The following is a 15,301-nucleotide window of genomic DNA, read 5'->3' on the forward strand; positions in this document are numbered from 1 at the left end:
CTGCTGAGTCTTTTGCACTTCCCCTCCCCCCACCCCAGCCCTATTTTTCATTCTCAGTCCTGGCTTTGTTACCTTTATCCTCTGCGAACCTGAAGTGTCCAGCCTCTGGCCTCTCTCCATCCTAAGTCCTCACAAGGCTAGAGAGCTGGGGTAAAAATCTTGCTGCAATTCTTGGATAAATAAACCAGCATCAGAGGACCAGCTGTGTCATGTGGATGACAAAAGACTCGCTTTGTGGATTCCGACTATTCCCACAGGCCCCCAACCTGGTGGCTGGTGGGGCCCAGGTGAAGGGAGTTCTCTTTCTTCCCCCATTGGGAGAGTAGTGACATCCTGGGTGACACCAGGACAGAGGCTGCCCTGGACCTGGAGCAGGGCCCAAGGCTTTTTGTAGATAAGGGAAGTAGATCCCTGGCCTTGGACTGTTCAGGCCTAACCTTGAGCCCTACCTGTGACCCCAACATGACCAGCAAACAACAAGATTCACATACCACATGACACGCCTGACCCACCACTGACCAGAAGCCTTCATCTTCCTGACCTGGATGTCACACTCTAACCCTGGGGTTGCTCCAGAAAGGCCCAAATACTGGGCACTGTATCCCTGGCTTCAGGGAGGCCTGCCCAGCCTTGGGGAATCAAGCCCGATGCCTCTTGGGAAGAAGGTTTCATGGCAAAGGGCTGTGTAAATCCCAACGTGAAGTGTTTCTCAGCGTGATCTGGGGTGCAGAGGGTTATACAAGGTTGGGTCCACGTGGTGAGATGCAGGCCCAGTGACAAGGAGAAGTGAGAGCAAACGTGATGTAAAGTGTGCTCTCTGCACCAGCAAGCTTGTTTCCATGAGAATGTGCCCTCCAAGTGGGTGGGAGTCAGTCTCACCAACACCTCGCTACAGCAAATGGTAGATGCTCAATGCCTAGTTGCATAATTCGTCCATGAGAATAATCCCTGAATTGTCCAATAGAAATATAATGAGACCTGCATATGTAATTCTAAATTTTTAATAACCATATTACAATAATTTGGAAAAATGAAATTATTTTTAGTAACATATTTCATTTAATCTAATATAGCCAAAATGACATCATTGTTTGACATATAATTAACATTTACAAATATCAAAGAGATATTAATATTTTACATTCTTATATTCATGTTAAATCTGCAATGTCCAGTGTGTATTTTACACTATAGTACACCACTAGCTGCATTTCAAGTGCTCAATAGCCTCACTTGGCAGCTAGTGGTTTCCACATTGGCCACTGCTCATCTAGATTCTTTGTTCCTCTAGATCAAAGGTACAGGCAATTGCCCAAAGATTTGTGCAATGCCTCCAGGCAACGGGATGCCATGGGATGAGACACTACTATGAAAGTGATGTTTGGGGAGTCTATCCAGTCAAATACATTCCCACCCAAGGACTGTTTCTTAAGCAACTACTCACTACTCAATTTTGACGTGGCCTTCACCAAGGATAGAGGAAGCCCTTGCTCTCCTAAACTCTAAGCCCACCTGACCTGGCCGACACTGACACTAGACTTTCTCACCCAGTACTTACTACACAGAGGACAGAAGTGGCAATGAACAGCTTTTTTTCTATGGTCTGTAATTATCATTGCATTGTCCCTTTAAAAAACAAAAAAACAACAAACTGCATTTTTAAATATTTTCATCTATTAGGCACCTTTCTGTGTTTCACCTGAACATGCTGCTTCCACATACACCACAATCTCATTTAATCCTTTCGGCAATTCCGATTTAGGCGTTTTTATTCCCTTTATTCCAATGAGGAAAGTAAGGCTTAGAGCCTTGGGGGATGAAAAGAACATTTGTAACGAAGTACCACCCATTTCTTCCTCAGTGAGGTCCCCTATGGGAACTGTGAGAAATGTTGTGCAATGAGCACTTCAAACCCTAGAAGGCCTGCAGTCAAAGCAAATGAAATATCCTGGTGCCATCTAAAACCCAGAACAAGCCCTGGAGTCCAAAACCTGAGTCAGCCCCTGGTTGTGACACTTACCAGCTGTGTAGTGTGGGGCAGGGTAATTCATAGTGATAAAAATAATTAGCATTTACTGACCTTCTCCCACGTTCCAGGCTCTGACCTCACCAATTGCTCATATACTTTCTCTTCCTCACAAAAAATAAATCTTTCATAGATTGGGAAACTGAGGTTCAAAAAAGCAAATTGCCAAAAGTCATACATTCAGTAATGATATTATCCAGAATGATATTATTAAAGGTATTAATGTTTGTTTTATAACGTAACCTTAACTCCACATACCCCACTGCATATTTACAAAAAATATTGCTAAAGAATTTAAATACCCTCAGTGTACACAGTAAACAATGGTAAATACCTGGTACAAATTTAAAGTTTGTGAAGCATATAAAAATAGGAATTAATTTTAATGTGCTTTTTAAAATACAAAAATAAAGCCTTTATTATTGATTTGTGGTGTGTAGTAACTCGTCAAAACAATGAAAAAAAACCTTGGGCTTTCAAAAGAGATAATTATATTTACACTGTTGATCTCCAGGGGCTGTTGTAATCATCCAAGGAGAAGGAAAAGTAAAGATGCTTTGAAAATGTAAAGAGGTGACAAATGTCAGATATTACAAACATATTAAAGAAAACTAGTTATATGCTAATATGAAATGTATATAAGATACATTTCCTAACCTTCATTACAAGTCTGCAACTTGAAAAAAAGAGCAAAAAGTATATTACTACAAAGAAATGGAGGAAAAATGAAATGAAAAATAAATGACAAAACAAAAATAAAAGAAAATAGCTGATTTTCTCAGAAAGAATAGGAGGGAAGAAAGGAGGAGGGAGGGAGGGGAGAAAGAGAGGGAATGAGGGAGGGAGGAGAAGAGAGAGAAAGTAGAAAGGGAGGAGGAGGCAAGTGCTATGAAAAATAAGCCCGAATTGTTGGGGCCAGGCAGTTCCTTCAAGAAAAAAAGAAACTGGCCGTGACCCCCTTAGAGTTAAGGCTGGGTACAGTTTTTGCGACTGTTTAGAGAAATCTAGCGCCCTCCCCACCATTAATCTTTTCTAAAGAAAGACTTTGTTCTGCACCTGTATAAACAATTCAGATTTTAAAAACCTATATGCCTGCCCCTAATGTGTGAGACTATGTATTTATACTGATAGCTTCAAGTCATCAATAGGCGATGCAAAAAGCTAGCCTGGGACCTCCCCGTTACATCGTTTTTTGCTCCCCCTTGTCTCTCTTTCCTCCTTTGCCTGGCAAAGCACTCCTAGAGTCAAGTTCAAGTTCAAGTGCTCCAAGAATGATTTCCACGCTCTGTCTGAAATATTCCCTGCATTTCCTCAGCCTGGAGAGAACTGAGAGCAAGCAACTTTCTACTTAGCTTGTCCCAGAAGGAGCCCGTCCCCACCCCCCAACAAAAGACAAAATGTGCAGAGAGGAAACCTTTGCAAATGGGGGCGAGCGGGAGGGGCTGTGTGAAACATCCCCCATGAGGGAGGCACGGCCTGGGAGATGAAGGTGGAATGATGCCTGAGTGATGAAGTCAGTCCCCGGCCAGCCACCTGTTGCAGCACTTCAGGCACTGAGCAGGGCAGGGCGCATTTGTTCTGCTGCAGGAACCGGCGGAGCGAGGCGGACCCAGCGGCTTCTGCCAGCTCTGCCCTGGACTGACTGCACATTGGTCCCCTTGCACCTCGCTCAGCTTGGGAGCCTGTGGACTTTCATGGAAAGGTCTAGGGAACACCTAAGCCAGCTGGCGTGAAGACTCAGTTTCCTCACTGTAAAACGGAACAACCAACCCCAACGTCATAGGGGTTTTATTATTCAGTAAACTATTCACAAGTACAGTGACTGCCGCACAGCGGGAGCTCAGTCGCTGGCCTTTGGTGTCGTTTCCATAACAAAGCACTCGTCCCCTGACCACAAATGGCAAGGGCCTTCAAGTTAGGAAAAGATGAGACCGCAATTTTGTTTTGTTTCCTTTGGGGGAGGGACCAGCGTGTTTTATTTTTTGGTTGGCATGGGACATGATAATTCTGGATGTTTTTTTTTTTCTTTTAAACTTTGGACGATTGTGCTAACTTAGCATTCTGCAGCCAGAAGCTTCCTCTTCCATTCACAATCTAAAACAGCAATGGACTCCCTACACTATCACTCAAAGCGTTAGGCAGGATCCCATCGTGGTGATAGAAACAAAACCACGAACTCTCAACATAGTGGAAAATGCCAGATACAAAATCCTGTGGCGTGTGTGGCCGGGAGGCATGTGGCAGACTAGAACACTGACGGGCCGGGATTTCTAAACACAGATTTGGAATCCTCTTTCTACTCACCAGCCTGGTGCCTTTGGGTCCTTTACTTAACATCTATCTACAAGGCTCAGCGTCAAATTCTGCAAAGTGGAAATAATATTTAAGTTACAGATGTTACTTGACGGTGAAACGAAGTATTGTAGACAAAGTGCTTTAAAATTACAAAGCTGTATTAAAGGAAAAGAAGGAGGAAAATGAGAGGTGACTGTTGGGCATTGTTGGGCATGTGCTTGTTTTGCTTTTTCTCTTCTGTCGGGCAAGCCTTGGACAATCACACATTATGAGTGATGAACTGAGTTCTGCCCAGAAGACTGGGAGAGAAGCGGAGGTCGGGATCCGGGCGTCGCTATGAGTCTGGCAATTTTTGCCACTGCTAAGATGAGGGGGTGGAAGTAGGGTGGGTAAGAACAAGGTCTTCCCCCTCACTCCCTCAACGCACACTTATCCTGCGCTGACGTCATGAAGGTCGGTCGGGCCTGGGGCCCAAATCTCGGTTCGGCAGAGACGTCCCCTTCCCCTGCCCCCACCAACCGCTCCTCTGCACGCAGAAAAGCGGTCCCCACCCCTTCCACGCCCCTGCCCCACCTCTTGCCCCCCTTTCTAACCCCCTCTTCTTTGCCCGGGGTGGTTTGTTCCAAGGAGTACAGATAGTCTTGTCAGAAGGCGCAGCTTACGGCTGTGCGCTCAGAGCTGGGACTTGGGCGCCAACTTCTGGTCCGCGCTCTGCGGGGTCAGTGGCGGGGCGCGTTCGCTCTCACCGCCCACCTCGAGTTCGCGCCTCCGCGCCTCTGGACTCAGGTCTGCAGTCCTCCTCGGAGCTTTCCCTTCCCTCCGCCTCCGCCAAGGAGCGGAAGGCGGAAACGGCGAGACTGGCCAGGGGGAGGAAAGCGGGCGCGCGTGGGCGCAGGGAACCAGGAGATGTCCACGGGTTCGGTGAGCGACCCGGAGGAGATGGAGCTGCGGGGGCTGCAGCGGGAGTACCCCGTCCCCGCCTCCAAGAGGCCGCCCCTCCGCGGCACCGAGTGCAGCTACGCCTCGCCCAGTGACAACTCGTCTGCGGAGGAGGAGGACCCCGACGGCGAGGAGGAGCAGTGCGCTCTGGGCGCAGCGGGCGGCGCGGGAGGCTGCAAGAGGAAGCGGCCCCGTGCGGCTGGGTGCGGCGGCGCAGGTGGCGGCGCAGGCGGTGGTGGCAAGAAGCCCCTCCCGCCCAAGGGCTCGGCCGCCGAGTGCAAGCAGTCCCAGCGGAACGCGGCCAACGCCCGCGAGCGCGCCCGGATGCGCGTCCTGAGCAAAGCCTTCTCCAGACTCAAGACCAGCCTGCCCTGGGTGCCCCCCGACACCAAACTCTCCAAGCTGGATACGCTCCGGCTGGCCTCCAGTTACATCGCGCACCTGCGGCAGCTGTTGCAGGAGGACCGCTACGAGAACGGCTACGTGCACCCGGTGAACCTGGTAGGGGCGCGGCGCGAAGGACCCCGGCGAGCGCCAGGAGTTGCCCAGGGCGCTCCTGGGCTCCGGGCATCGTCAGCCCGCTGGGAATGATCCGACAGGGATGGGGGTTCTGGGACGCGAGAAGGCCATTTTACTTTTGCCCAAATCAAGGGAGGGGCCAGCCATTTTCCTGGAGAAGAATCATCCACCCTTCTGTGTTTGCATCATTCTGATCGTTGTACACGGTGCTTCGCCCAGTGACAGCCATCGGCTAATATCCTACTTCCGGGGCAAATCTTGGTTCCAACTGAATCTACTACCCGGTTGCAGATTGGCAAATCTCCCTCACCCAACATTTTCTAGCTAAGAGTGGCACGTTTGAATCAGCAAGCCTTACTTTCTTAAAGAAGGAGGGAGGGCCAAGCTCTATACAAGGGCCTTTGGATTTTTAAAATTGCTGCAGGATAGCAAAGTTTTCCCAGAAGGGGTTTGTCTGGAAAGTCCCTCTCTGACCTGCCAACTCTCCCGGCTTGGGAAAGATCCTAGCCAAGCCCAGTTCCTAACTTGCGGTGGATGACTGTGCGCGCGTGCGTGCGGGGTGTGTGTGTGTGTGTGTGTGTGTGGGTGGGTGTGTGTGTGTGGGTGTGTGTTTTGGGGGGAAGGGAATTAAACGACAAAATCCCAAACTCATACAAGTTTCACGTAATTATCATGCAGGCAAAGTCCAGGAGGAAATGTGAACGGACTCCGCAGGTTTCCCATTATCAACATCCGGTAAAATTAAAATCCTAGCTCGGAGAGAAGACAGAACGCTGATAAAATCTGAGCTGCTCAAAGCCAGGGATATCTAGGGTTCACTTAGGAAAGCGGTTTCGGTTTGAGACGGTCGGTCGTTTCTCCTCTAATATCTGACGCTCCTTTTGGTGTTTTACAGACTTGGCCATTCGTGGTCTCGGGACGACCTGATTCTGACACCAAAGAAGTTTCCGCGGCCAGCAGACTGTGTGGAACCACCGCTTAAATCGGACTCGAGCTCACTGGATGGGATTATTCGTTAAACGCGTGTTTGGGGGCCACGGAGAGGAGGGAGACGGCGTGAGATGGGAAGAAGTTTCCATTGGATTCTCCTAGACCCTTTCCCTTCTCCTGGTACTGTGAACACGATGGTGCGTGGCTGTCACCGCAGAGCGCCCCCGGCTACCACTGCCACGGTTCTGGGCGACGCTGTGCCTCTCCAGAAAGAGCCTCTATTTGTGTGGAGAGCGCGGACCAGGATCCAACCTCGGGCTTTAGCTGTGTAGACGAGCCCTCTGCTGCCGTCTGATCCCAGCGCCAAATCGCCTAGGGTCTTAGTTTCCAAGCCAAGCCAGATTGGTCACGTGTGTGGCGGCCCGATTCTGCAGGGCACACAGGCCTTTCGCAGTGGTTAGTGTGCGCTCTCCATCCGCTGTAAAGTCAGAAGTCTGGACGTGAGACCTACGTGGGGCACGGTTTTAAGTTGCGAAGAGGGGAGAATGGCCTGTCTGGGCGAGGTTTGTATCCTAGCCGGCGGGACGATGCCCCTGGCGCACAGGGCGGGGTAGAGTCGCACTTCGGAGACCACCTGAGGCGGGTTTTGCCTGGAGCGCTCCAGGCCATTCAGCCTCCCTGCCTCGGGGTCCTTCCCAAGCTCCAGCCTCTTTCTAATCAGGTTTCAGTCCACCTCCTCCCCTTCTAAGCTCGAGCGTCCCCAGCCCCGCCGCCCCAACCCGGCTCAGGTCTCCTCCAGGCCTCCCACTCCTCCCCCTCCCGCTCCTCCCTGCAGCACCCCCAGGTCCGATTCCAGACTCTCCCCATCAGGCTCCACCGCCAAGGTCTGCTTGTCACCCCCCAACACCATCTCCCCCAGCCACGTTCTTCCCCGCGCGGAGGAACTTGCAGGGTGGGCGGCCGGGGCTGTTCCGCACCGAGGGACCCTGCGAGGGGAAGGTGCTGCACTACCACAGGAAATGTCATATGTAAATAAATTTATTTTTTTATGAATAATAAAACGCATTGTAAAAACTGTGTTACCCTCCCGGGGCGCGTCAAGATGTGGTCTTTGGTGCCCTTTCCTGAGAGGGCCTTGGGTCACTGTGGGTGGAATGGTGGTGATCACTTTTGGATCACTGCATTTCCAAATGTCATTCCTATTAGTCTCCATAATTCTGATTTTTCGCCAGGCAGAGCTTCCTGGAAGGCAATAACTGGAGGCCTAAGAAAGGCCCTGAGAGTCTTTTGAGGCCGGGAATGTGATGAGAGACTTTCACTCCTCACTCTACTGTAGGTGTGCATCTGCCTCTCACACACACACACACACACACACACACTGAACGCCTCCTCCAGCCTAAAACACACTCCAGTGCTTACAACGGCAGGTAGTTCAAGAACCCACCCACCAGAGTCTACGGGTCTCAGGTGTAACTAGCAGAATAAGATCCTAATATATGAAGCCAATTTGTATTTCAACAGTGCTTTTCTTTTTTGAAATGTTTATATAGCATCTTTAATGTCCACTGTCTCATTTTCTGTGTTATATTCTTCCATTTGCACTGCAATGTTTGCAGGAGGTAATAACTTGGAAACCTTATAATATAATTTTTAAGATGCTGATCTTTTAACAAGCAACATTCTCTTTGTAGAACATTTAGAAAAGTATGAAAGATAAAACTACTCAAACAACTACCCAACTTGGAGTTCTGTCCGTTATTTTACAAAACTGAAAGGCAATTTTCTCGACCCGAGAGAGAAAATACAGCTGGAGTTTAGTTAGGAGGTGAGAGGGAGATGGGGAGTGTGACTTCCTGTTTTGAACTAAACCAAACCAAACCAAAACTCTGGAGAGCTGCTCTCTGACAACATTTTCTTGGGCTTTTGTTCATACCCTGGGAGGGTATGAGCCCTAATCCAGTATTAAGCTGCCGGATGCCAGGCTCAGGGTTTACACTGGTCAGTTTCTGTGGCATCAGGCACTTTCTGGCCAAAGGGAACCCAAAGTAACCAGTGGCAGGAAACCCCAGCATGGTCAGAGGCACTTCAGCCATGAGTTTTGGGTTGCCAGCTTCTTGGGGGTGGGGGTGTCTGCTGGAGGCCAGGTCTTTGTCAAGGTCATTTCCAAAGCTTCCAGCAAATTAGGTCTTTTTCCAGGAAAGGAGGCAGCCCAGTATGTTGGTTAAGGAGAACCTGAATGTCTAAAGAACCCAGCTTGAAATCCAAGCTCTGCCATGGGACTAGTGGCCATGTATAAGTTACTTAACCCTTCGAAGCCTCAGTTTCCTTATCTATAGAATGGGGGTCCTGACAGTGCCTATGTGGGAAGATCGCCTTAGGAATAAATACACTAAAGTATTCAAGCAAAACTTCTAGTGTGTAGTGAGCAGCGTGCTAAATGCTGGCTGCTAAAGGAAATTCAGAGGCAGAGGAAAACACTTTGGCAAAGGCAGACACTTGAAACAGGTGGGACATTTTGGGATTCCAGTCTTTAAAATTGGATCTAGTTTTGAGAGGCCTGAATTGCAACTTTGAAAGAAATACCCCACAAGAGTAAGCAAACAGAAATATAGAAAACCAGAAAAATAGCCATTTTATGCACTTGCAGTAAATAAAAATAAGAACAAGCACTACTGAATAAACAAGAAAATAATTTGGACAAAATTTCATAAGTAAAAGGATAATATTTAAAATATGTGTTTCTATATAATTACATTCTTTCAAAGCACTTCAGGAATAAACTCACAGATTTCCTGCTACTACCCACCCCCCATTGAGGTGGTGCTATTCCCTAACTCCTGTGGACACAGAGAATTGTGTTGTACCCTGTAAACTCATTTTAATGGCCACTTTATAACCTATAATTTATAGAGAATAAAAATAAACTTTCTCAAGCATTTGCTACTCCATGTCCAATGCCAAGCATTGTGTTATTATTAATTTAAAAAAGAAGAAAAAGAAGAAGAAAAAAGAGGCCAATTTCTAGTAAGTCCCAGTGAATGAATGGTTGCTGTTGGGAGAGGACTTAAGCACTTTAAACCAGTCTTTTCTTTATCTACCACGACTAGAGTGTGCTCTAAGTGGCAAAAAGGGATCTCAAAGCCTTCCTTTCCACCCTCCCTCCATTTTCCTTTTGGGGATTTGAGTTTGAGGAATGGGAGTTGGGCCTGGGGAACTGGGTGGTGGGGGGATTAAGAGGAGAAGTATGTCTTTAGAGTAACTTTCAATTCAGTTATACTGCTGTGAGAGAAAAGATGAGGAAGAACCAATCTAAGGAATATAATGTAAAATGCACTAAACAGCAAACAAAATGAGTAAATTGAAAAACACTCCTCAGGGGGCTTTTTGAGGGACCATGGCATTATTATTAGTGATAGTGACTCAACCAAAGAGAACAAAAATCCCCTTCTACAGACTCTTCCTAAGATGAATATCTTAAAAGAAATGCTTTCGGGCACTGTAATTTTGAAACATTTAGGCGTTTCTCTCGGTTGTGGAGTCGAATTGATTTTGTGCATATTCTTTTGCACTGGGCTTCAAGTTACAATTTCACTTTAGTCTGCTGGCTCCTTCAACAGATAGCAACAGTGACCCTTGTAATTTACAAACAGATTTTTACAGGCACAGTGTTTTTTTTCCTGGTAATAAATTACTCAAAAAATAAGAATGACATTCCCTGTCCATGAAAAAACAACTAAGTGGAACACATCTTATTTTAATATGTAATAGGTACATAATTTGGCTGATACTTCTGAAAAATATTAAAAATTGAAACGATAACTCAGAGTCACATTTGGAAGGACAAAACCAGGTAAATTCATAACTGACTTCTCACTACCAAGCCTCTAACTTATGGGAAAACCCATTAGGAGGTACCGGATTGGCTCCCGTCCCGTTGTAACCGATCAACCGCCTGCATCTCCCTTCTGTGGTAGCTTCTGCATACCCACCCGTGGGCAACCCAGGGTGTTTGCATCTTTGCGCTCACCACTCTCCATTCATCTCCTTCTGTATTCTGTTTACCTTTTGTATTATTTTTGTTCTTTTTCCCACAACAATCAAAATTGATCCAGAGAAATCCTTCAAACCCATGACTCTAAGAAGGTCCAGAATGTAGCCAGAGCCAGAAATACACATGTAATCATGTAACTTAGGTGCTAATTATCTCAAACCATCTCAGCTTTCTTCCTTGCTGGTTCTGCTGTCGCCATGATAGCTCTGGACCAGCCCGGGGTCCTGCATTGCTTGTGGTAAAGAGGGTCACGGAGCAATTATGAGCATTTGGTAAAAATAAGGTATTTGTATCGACTATCACTACCTTTTAGCAGTGTAATGGGAGGTAAGTGGCGAACAAGGAGCAAGAAGCTTTTACCTTTTTTTTGTTTGTTTAAAAAGCTTATATGGTTTTTTCGGAATTTATTAAAAAACCCTTTCTTAAAAAAAGTTTACAAGCTTCGAGGTCAGATGTAGCTGGCTCTAGTCCCACATTTCCTGGCTCTGCATCCTCATGCACCTTTCCTCTCTTCTGCGAGGCAGGAATAATATATCCAACCTCACTGACTATTTTGAGAATGGATTCAATGAGATAATCTTTTTAAGCACTTGGGAAATGCTCCATACATGCTATTTTTTTTTCCAAAAACAAAGCCTTGATTTTCTTTCCTTTTCTCCTATGATAGTTTAGGTGTCCTTTATCCTCGTCTTGTCTTATTATTCCCTTTGCCACTTGTATCACCTTGCTCTTTTATGCCACATCTAGTTTCTCTATACTGACTTCTCTTTTTTTGTCACTAAGAAAAAATTTTTATTTAGTTTCCTTTTTTTTGAGACAGAGTCTCGGTCTGTCACCCAGCTAGAGTGCAGCGGCATCATCACAGCTCACTGCAACAGCCAGCTCCTGGTCTCAAGCGATCCTCCTGCCTCAGCTTCCCTAGAAGCTGGGACTACAGGCTCACACCATTGTGCACAGGTGATTTTTCTATTTTTTGTGGAGACGAGGTCTCGCTCTTGCTCAGGCTGATCTCAAACTTCTGACCTCAAGCGATCCACCTGCCTCGGCCTCCCAAAGTGTTAGTATTACAAGCATGAGCTGCTATGCCTGGCCATTTGGTTTCCTTTTGAAAATAAAGATCACAATACTCAGCATCAAATTATGCATGAGATTAAAAAAAACTCTCATTTCAGAGTGCAAAACTGACCAATGGATTCTTAAAATCCATCGATTTTTTTTCTAGTTTTAATTATTATGAATCCATAATAGTTGTACATGTTTATAGTACATGTGATATTTTGATATATGCATACAATTTGTAATGATCAAATCAGGGTAATCAGGGTATCCATCACCTCAAGCATTTATCATTTCTTTGCATTAGGAGCATTCCAATTCCACTCTTTTAGTTATTTTGAAATACACAATAAATTAGTGTTAACTCTAATTGCCCTATTGTGCTTCCAAACACAAGGTTTTATTCCTTCTATCTAACTATATTTTTGTACCCATTAACCAACCCCTCTCTGTCCCCTCCACTACCCTTCCCAGCCTCTGGTAACCATCATTCTACTCTCTGTCTCCATGAGTTCAATTTTTTTTTTAACTCCTACATATTAGTGAGAACAATGGATAAAGAAATGTGGTACACACACACAATGGAATATTATTCAGCCATAAATAAGAAATGAAATGCTGTCATTTGCAACAACATGGATGGAACGGGAAGGCATTATGTTAAGTGAAATATACTAGACCAGTGGACCAATTTTGATGTTACAGGGCATCGAAAGTTCGTTATTATAATTTCAAATTCCATGTTAAAGCCAACATTTCAGAAACTATGCTTATGGAGTTTTAGTATAATATCAAGTACTATCCACAATTACCTGAAATGGTCATTAAAATATTTCTTCATTTTACGTCTACATATCTCTGTGAGGCTGGACTTTCAACCAAAATAACATATCACAGTAGATTGAAGTAGAAAGCAGATATGAGAATCCAGTTATCTTCTATTAAGTGAGATATTAAAGAGATATACAAAAACATAAAACTATGCTGCCTCTCCCATTAATATGTTTTGGAAAACTTAGTTATTTTTTATTAAAAATGTTATTTATCTTCACACGTGGTTTATTATTATTTTTAAAATGAATTAGGAAATAAATATTTTTGCTTGATTTTGATTACTAATCCAATAAATATCAATAGATAGAAGTCAGCCACATAAGCAAAAGCTTTTTAAGATCTGTAATAATTTTTAAAAGTGTAAAGAGATTAGAGATCAAAAAAGTTTGAGAACAAGTGGCCCAGATAATTCCTAAGGCTCTTTTCATTGATGAGAGTCATGTTTTCTTGATTTTGCAGCAATCTCAATAGGACAAGAGCCCGTAGATCAGGCCTAGGTTGGATATTGGAACAAACATTTGATCAGGAAGATTCGCTAGAGAAGTTAGGACAATGACTTACACAGGGCAGGCTTTCTCCACGCAACACCTCTGTAGTCCAGCCAGGCAAGTCGGCAGGGACAGTGCCCGGGCTGGTTTCGTGTGGGCTGCACTCAAAGATTTCTGTACCACTTCTACTCTTTCTGCCTGACGCACATCTCTCCTGTCTCCTATTTAGACCCTAGAATTTTGAAACTTTGCAGCCTCAGGGCTGGACCTGGTATTCAGATGAAAGGCAAAGTGATGCCCAAAACTCAGGACTGTAAAATCCCAATTCTTTTGCCTATATATTAATGTTCTCCAAGAGCCATGTTAGAATTGTAGCATTAAATCATCTTAATAAAGAAATTTACATAAGGAAACACGGAATCATTTCTATTGGTTCTCAATGGTTTTTTTATCTGTACGTTTGCCAAGTGGCTGATGAACATATTTAGTCATGATAATATTGATTAACTTATATAGGGCAAGTCACTGAAATAACTAAATGCCTTGATCAGCAATTTGAGTACAAAAGAAACAAAATCAAACGAACAGTAACAGAAACCCGCAGAATCCTGGAATGGTCTGGAAGCAAGCCTCTTCAAACTCAAAAAAAGGACACCATAAAATAAAGTCAGGGACATGAGGTCGCAGGGGTTTGGATGATCCTTAACGATCCCTAAAGAAAGTATTCCAAAAGTTAGGGAAGGGGTGAGAGTGTCACCTGTGCAAAAACAACAAGGACTCGTCGGGCTAAATCCAATTAAGGAGCTCCGACATTGCACGTGGAAATGCACTAAGAGGTGGAGGCGAAGGCCTTAGGAGCTCGAGGGGACAAGGTGGGTAGACCAAATATAAAAAGAGAAGAGGACAGAGCTGTGAGGGATGGGAAAGACCATGGTTACAAGCAGATCAGATCTCTGCATTGCCAGGGGCGCACTGTTAGACTTAGGCTAAATGTCATGCTTCTAAATAAAGCATCTTGGGTGTCTCTGACCAGGCACTGTATGGCTGGCTGTTTACATGTGCAAAGATCTCTGGGAATCCACACTTTTTTTACGTGTTTTCATTATAGGTTTTCCCTCAAATTGTGGTGATGGGATGGACTGAGCTATCTACCTTTTCTGGATCAGCCTCCTTTGACTAACATTTCTTTGGAGACTTGGGGAGGGATGGAGTTGGCTCTACTAAACCATGGGATACCTTGTCACCAAGGATGGTCCTGAGTGAACCAGGCCTCCCAGTCTCTGTGCCCTGTGTAGGGCTGGCACAGTTGCTCACTTTCACCAACAGCAGGTGGCAGAGTGAATATCTGCAGTTCTGGGCCTAAGCCTTAAGGGCTAACAGCTTCCGATTTTACTTATTTGAGACCCCTACACTTCCATGTAAGAAATCCAACCATGTTTCTAAAGAGACCAAATGCGGAAGACACATGAGGGACAGAGGCCCTGAGAGCCCAGCTGACAGTGAGGACACAGGCCCCAGACACTTGATCCCAGTGGTGTCATTTGAGCCTGACGTGGCGTCCCCTGAGTGGAGCCTGAAGAAGCTATGGAGGACAGATGGCAGAGGCGAGCTGTCCTCTCTAGGCCCTGTCCTAATTCCTGACCGTAGAATTAGGACATGGCCTAATTCATCTCCAACAGAACTGTGAGAGATGAAAAATATAGTTGTTTTATGTTGTTTAAGCCACTAAATTTAGAGTCATTTGTTCCTCAGTAATAGATAAAAAGAACATATTGTCAAGTGAATTTGCCCATCAGCTATTTATTCAAGAAACGATTTTTGATCCTCTGCCATGAGCCAAGACAGACCAAAATGAATCAAAGAGTTGCCTCGCCTCAAAGAGCTGTAAGGAGGAAACAGACCATGGACCAATAGTTGGAGAACAGTGCTGCCAAGTGCTGTGAAAGAAGGTGACATTCTGGGAGGAAGGGCACAAAACCCAGCTCCAGACAGTCACTGAGGTCTTCCTCCATGGAAGAAGGGCTGGGCACAGCAGCAGCCACAGGCACCAGAGAGAACTATGAACGATGGAGGGTTTCCATCACTAGTCACTGATAGGGGTTAGTGTCCAGTGTGGTGATTAAGAGCATGGACAAGTGACTTAAAATCCCTGAGCCTCAGTAT

At 45.6% G+C, this 15,301-nt stretch overlaps 1 protein-coding gene across 1 annotated transcript; it reads left to right on the forward strand.

Annotated features, from left to right (window-relative positions):
• The first annotated feature begins 4,917 nt into the window (after nucleotides 1-4,917).
• Nucleotides 4,918-7,500, forward strand: MSC (musculin). The gene is made up of 2 exons (XM_012663132.1): nucleotides 4,918-5,761; nucleotides 6,675-7,500. Exons 1-2 carry the CDS (start codon nucleotides 5,228-5,230, stop codon nucleotides 6,759-6,761), a joined length of 621 nt encoding a protein of 206 aa, XP_012518586.1. The 5' UTR covers nucleotides 4,918-5,227; the 3' UTR covers nucleotides 6,762-7,500.
• The last annotated feature ends 7,801 nt before the right edge of the window (nucleotides 7,501-15,301 follow it).

This window comes from Propithecus coquereli, unplaced genomic scaffold (genome assembly GCF_000956105.1).
Source record: "Propithecus coquereli isolate 6110/MARCELLA unplaced genomic scaffold, Pcoq_1.0 Scaffold8, whole genome shotgun sequence".
Classification (NCBI taxonomy): domain Eukaryota; kingdom Metazoa; phylum Chordata; class Mammalia; order Primates; family Indriidae; genus Propithecus; species Propithecus coquereli.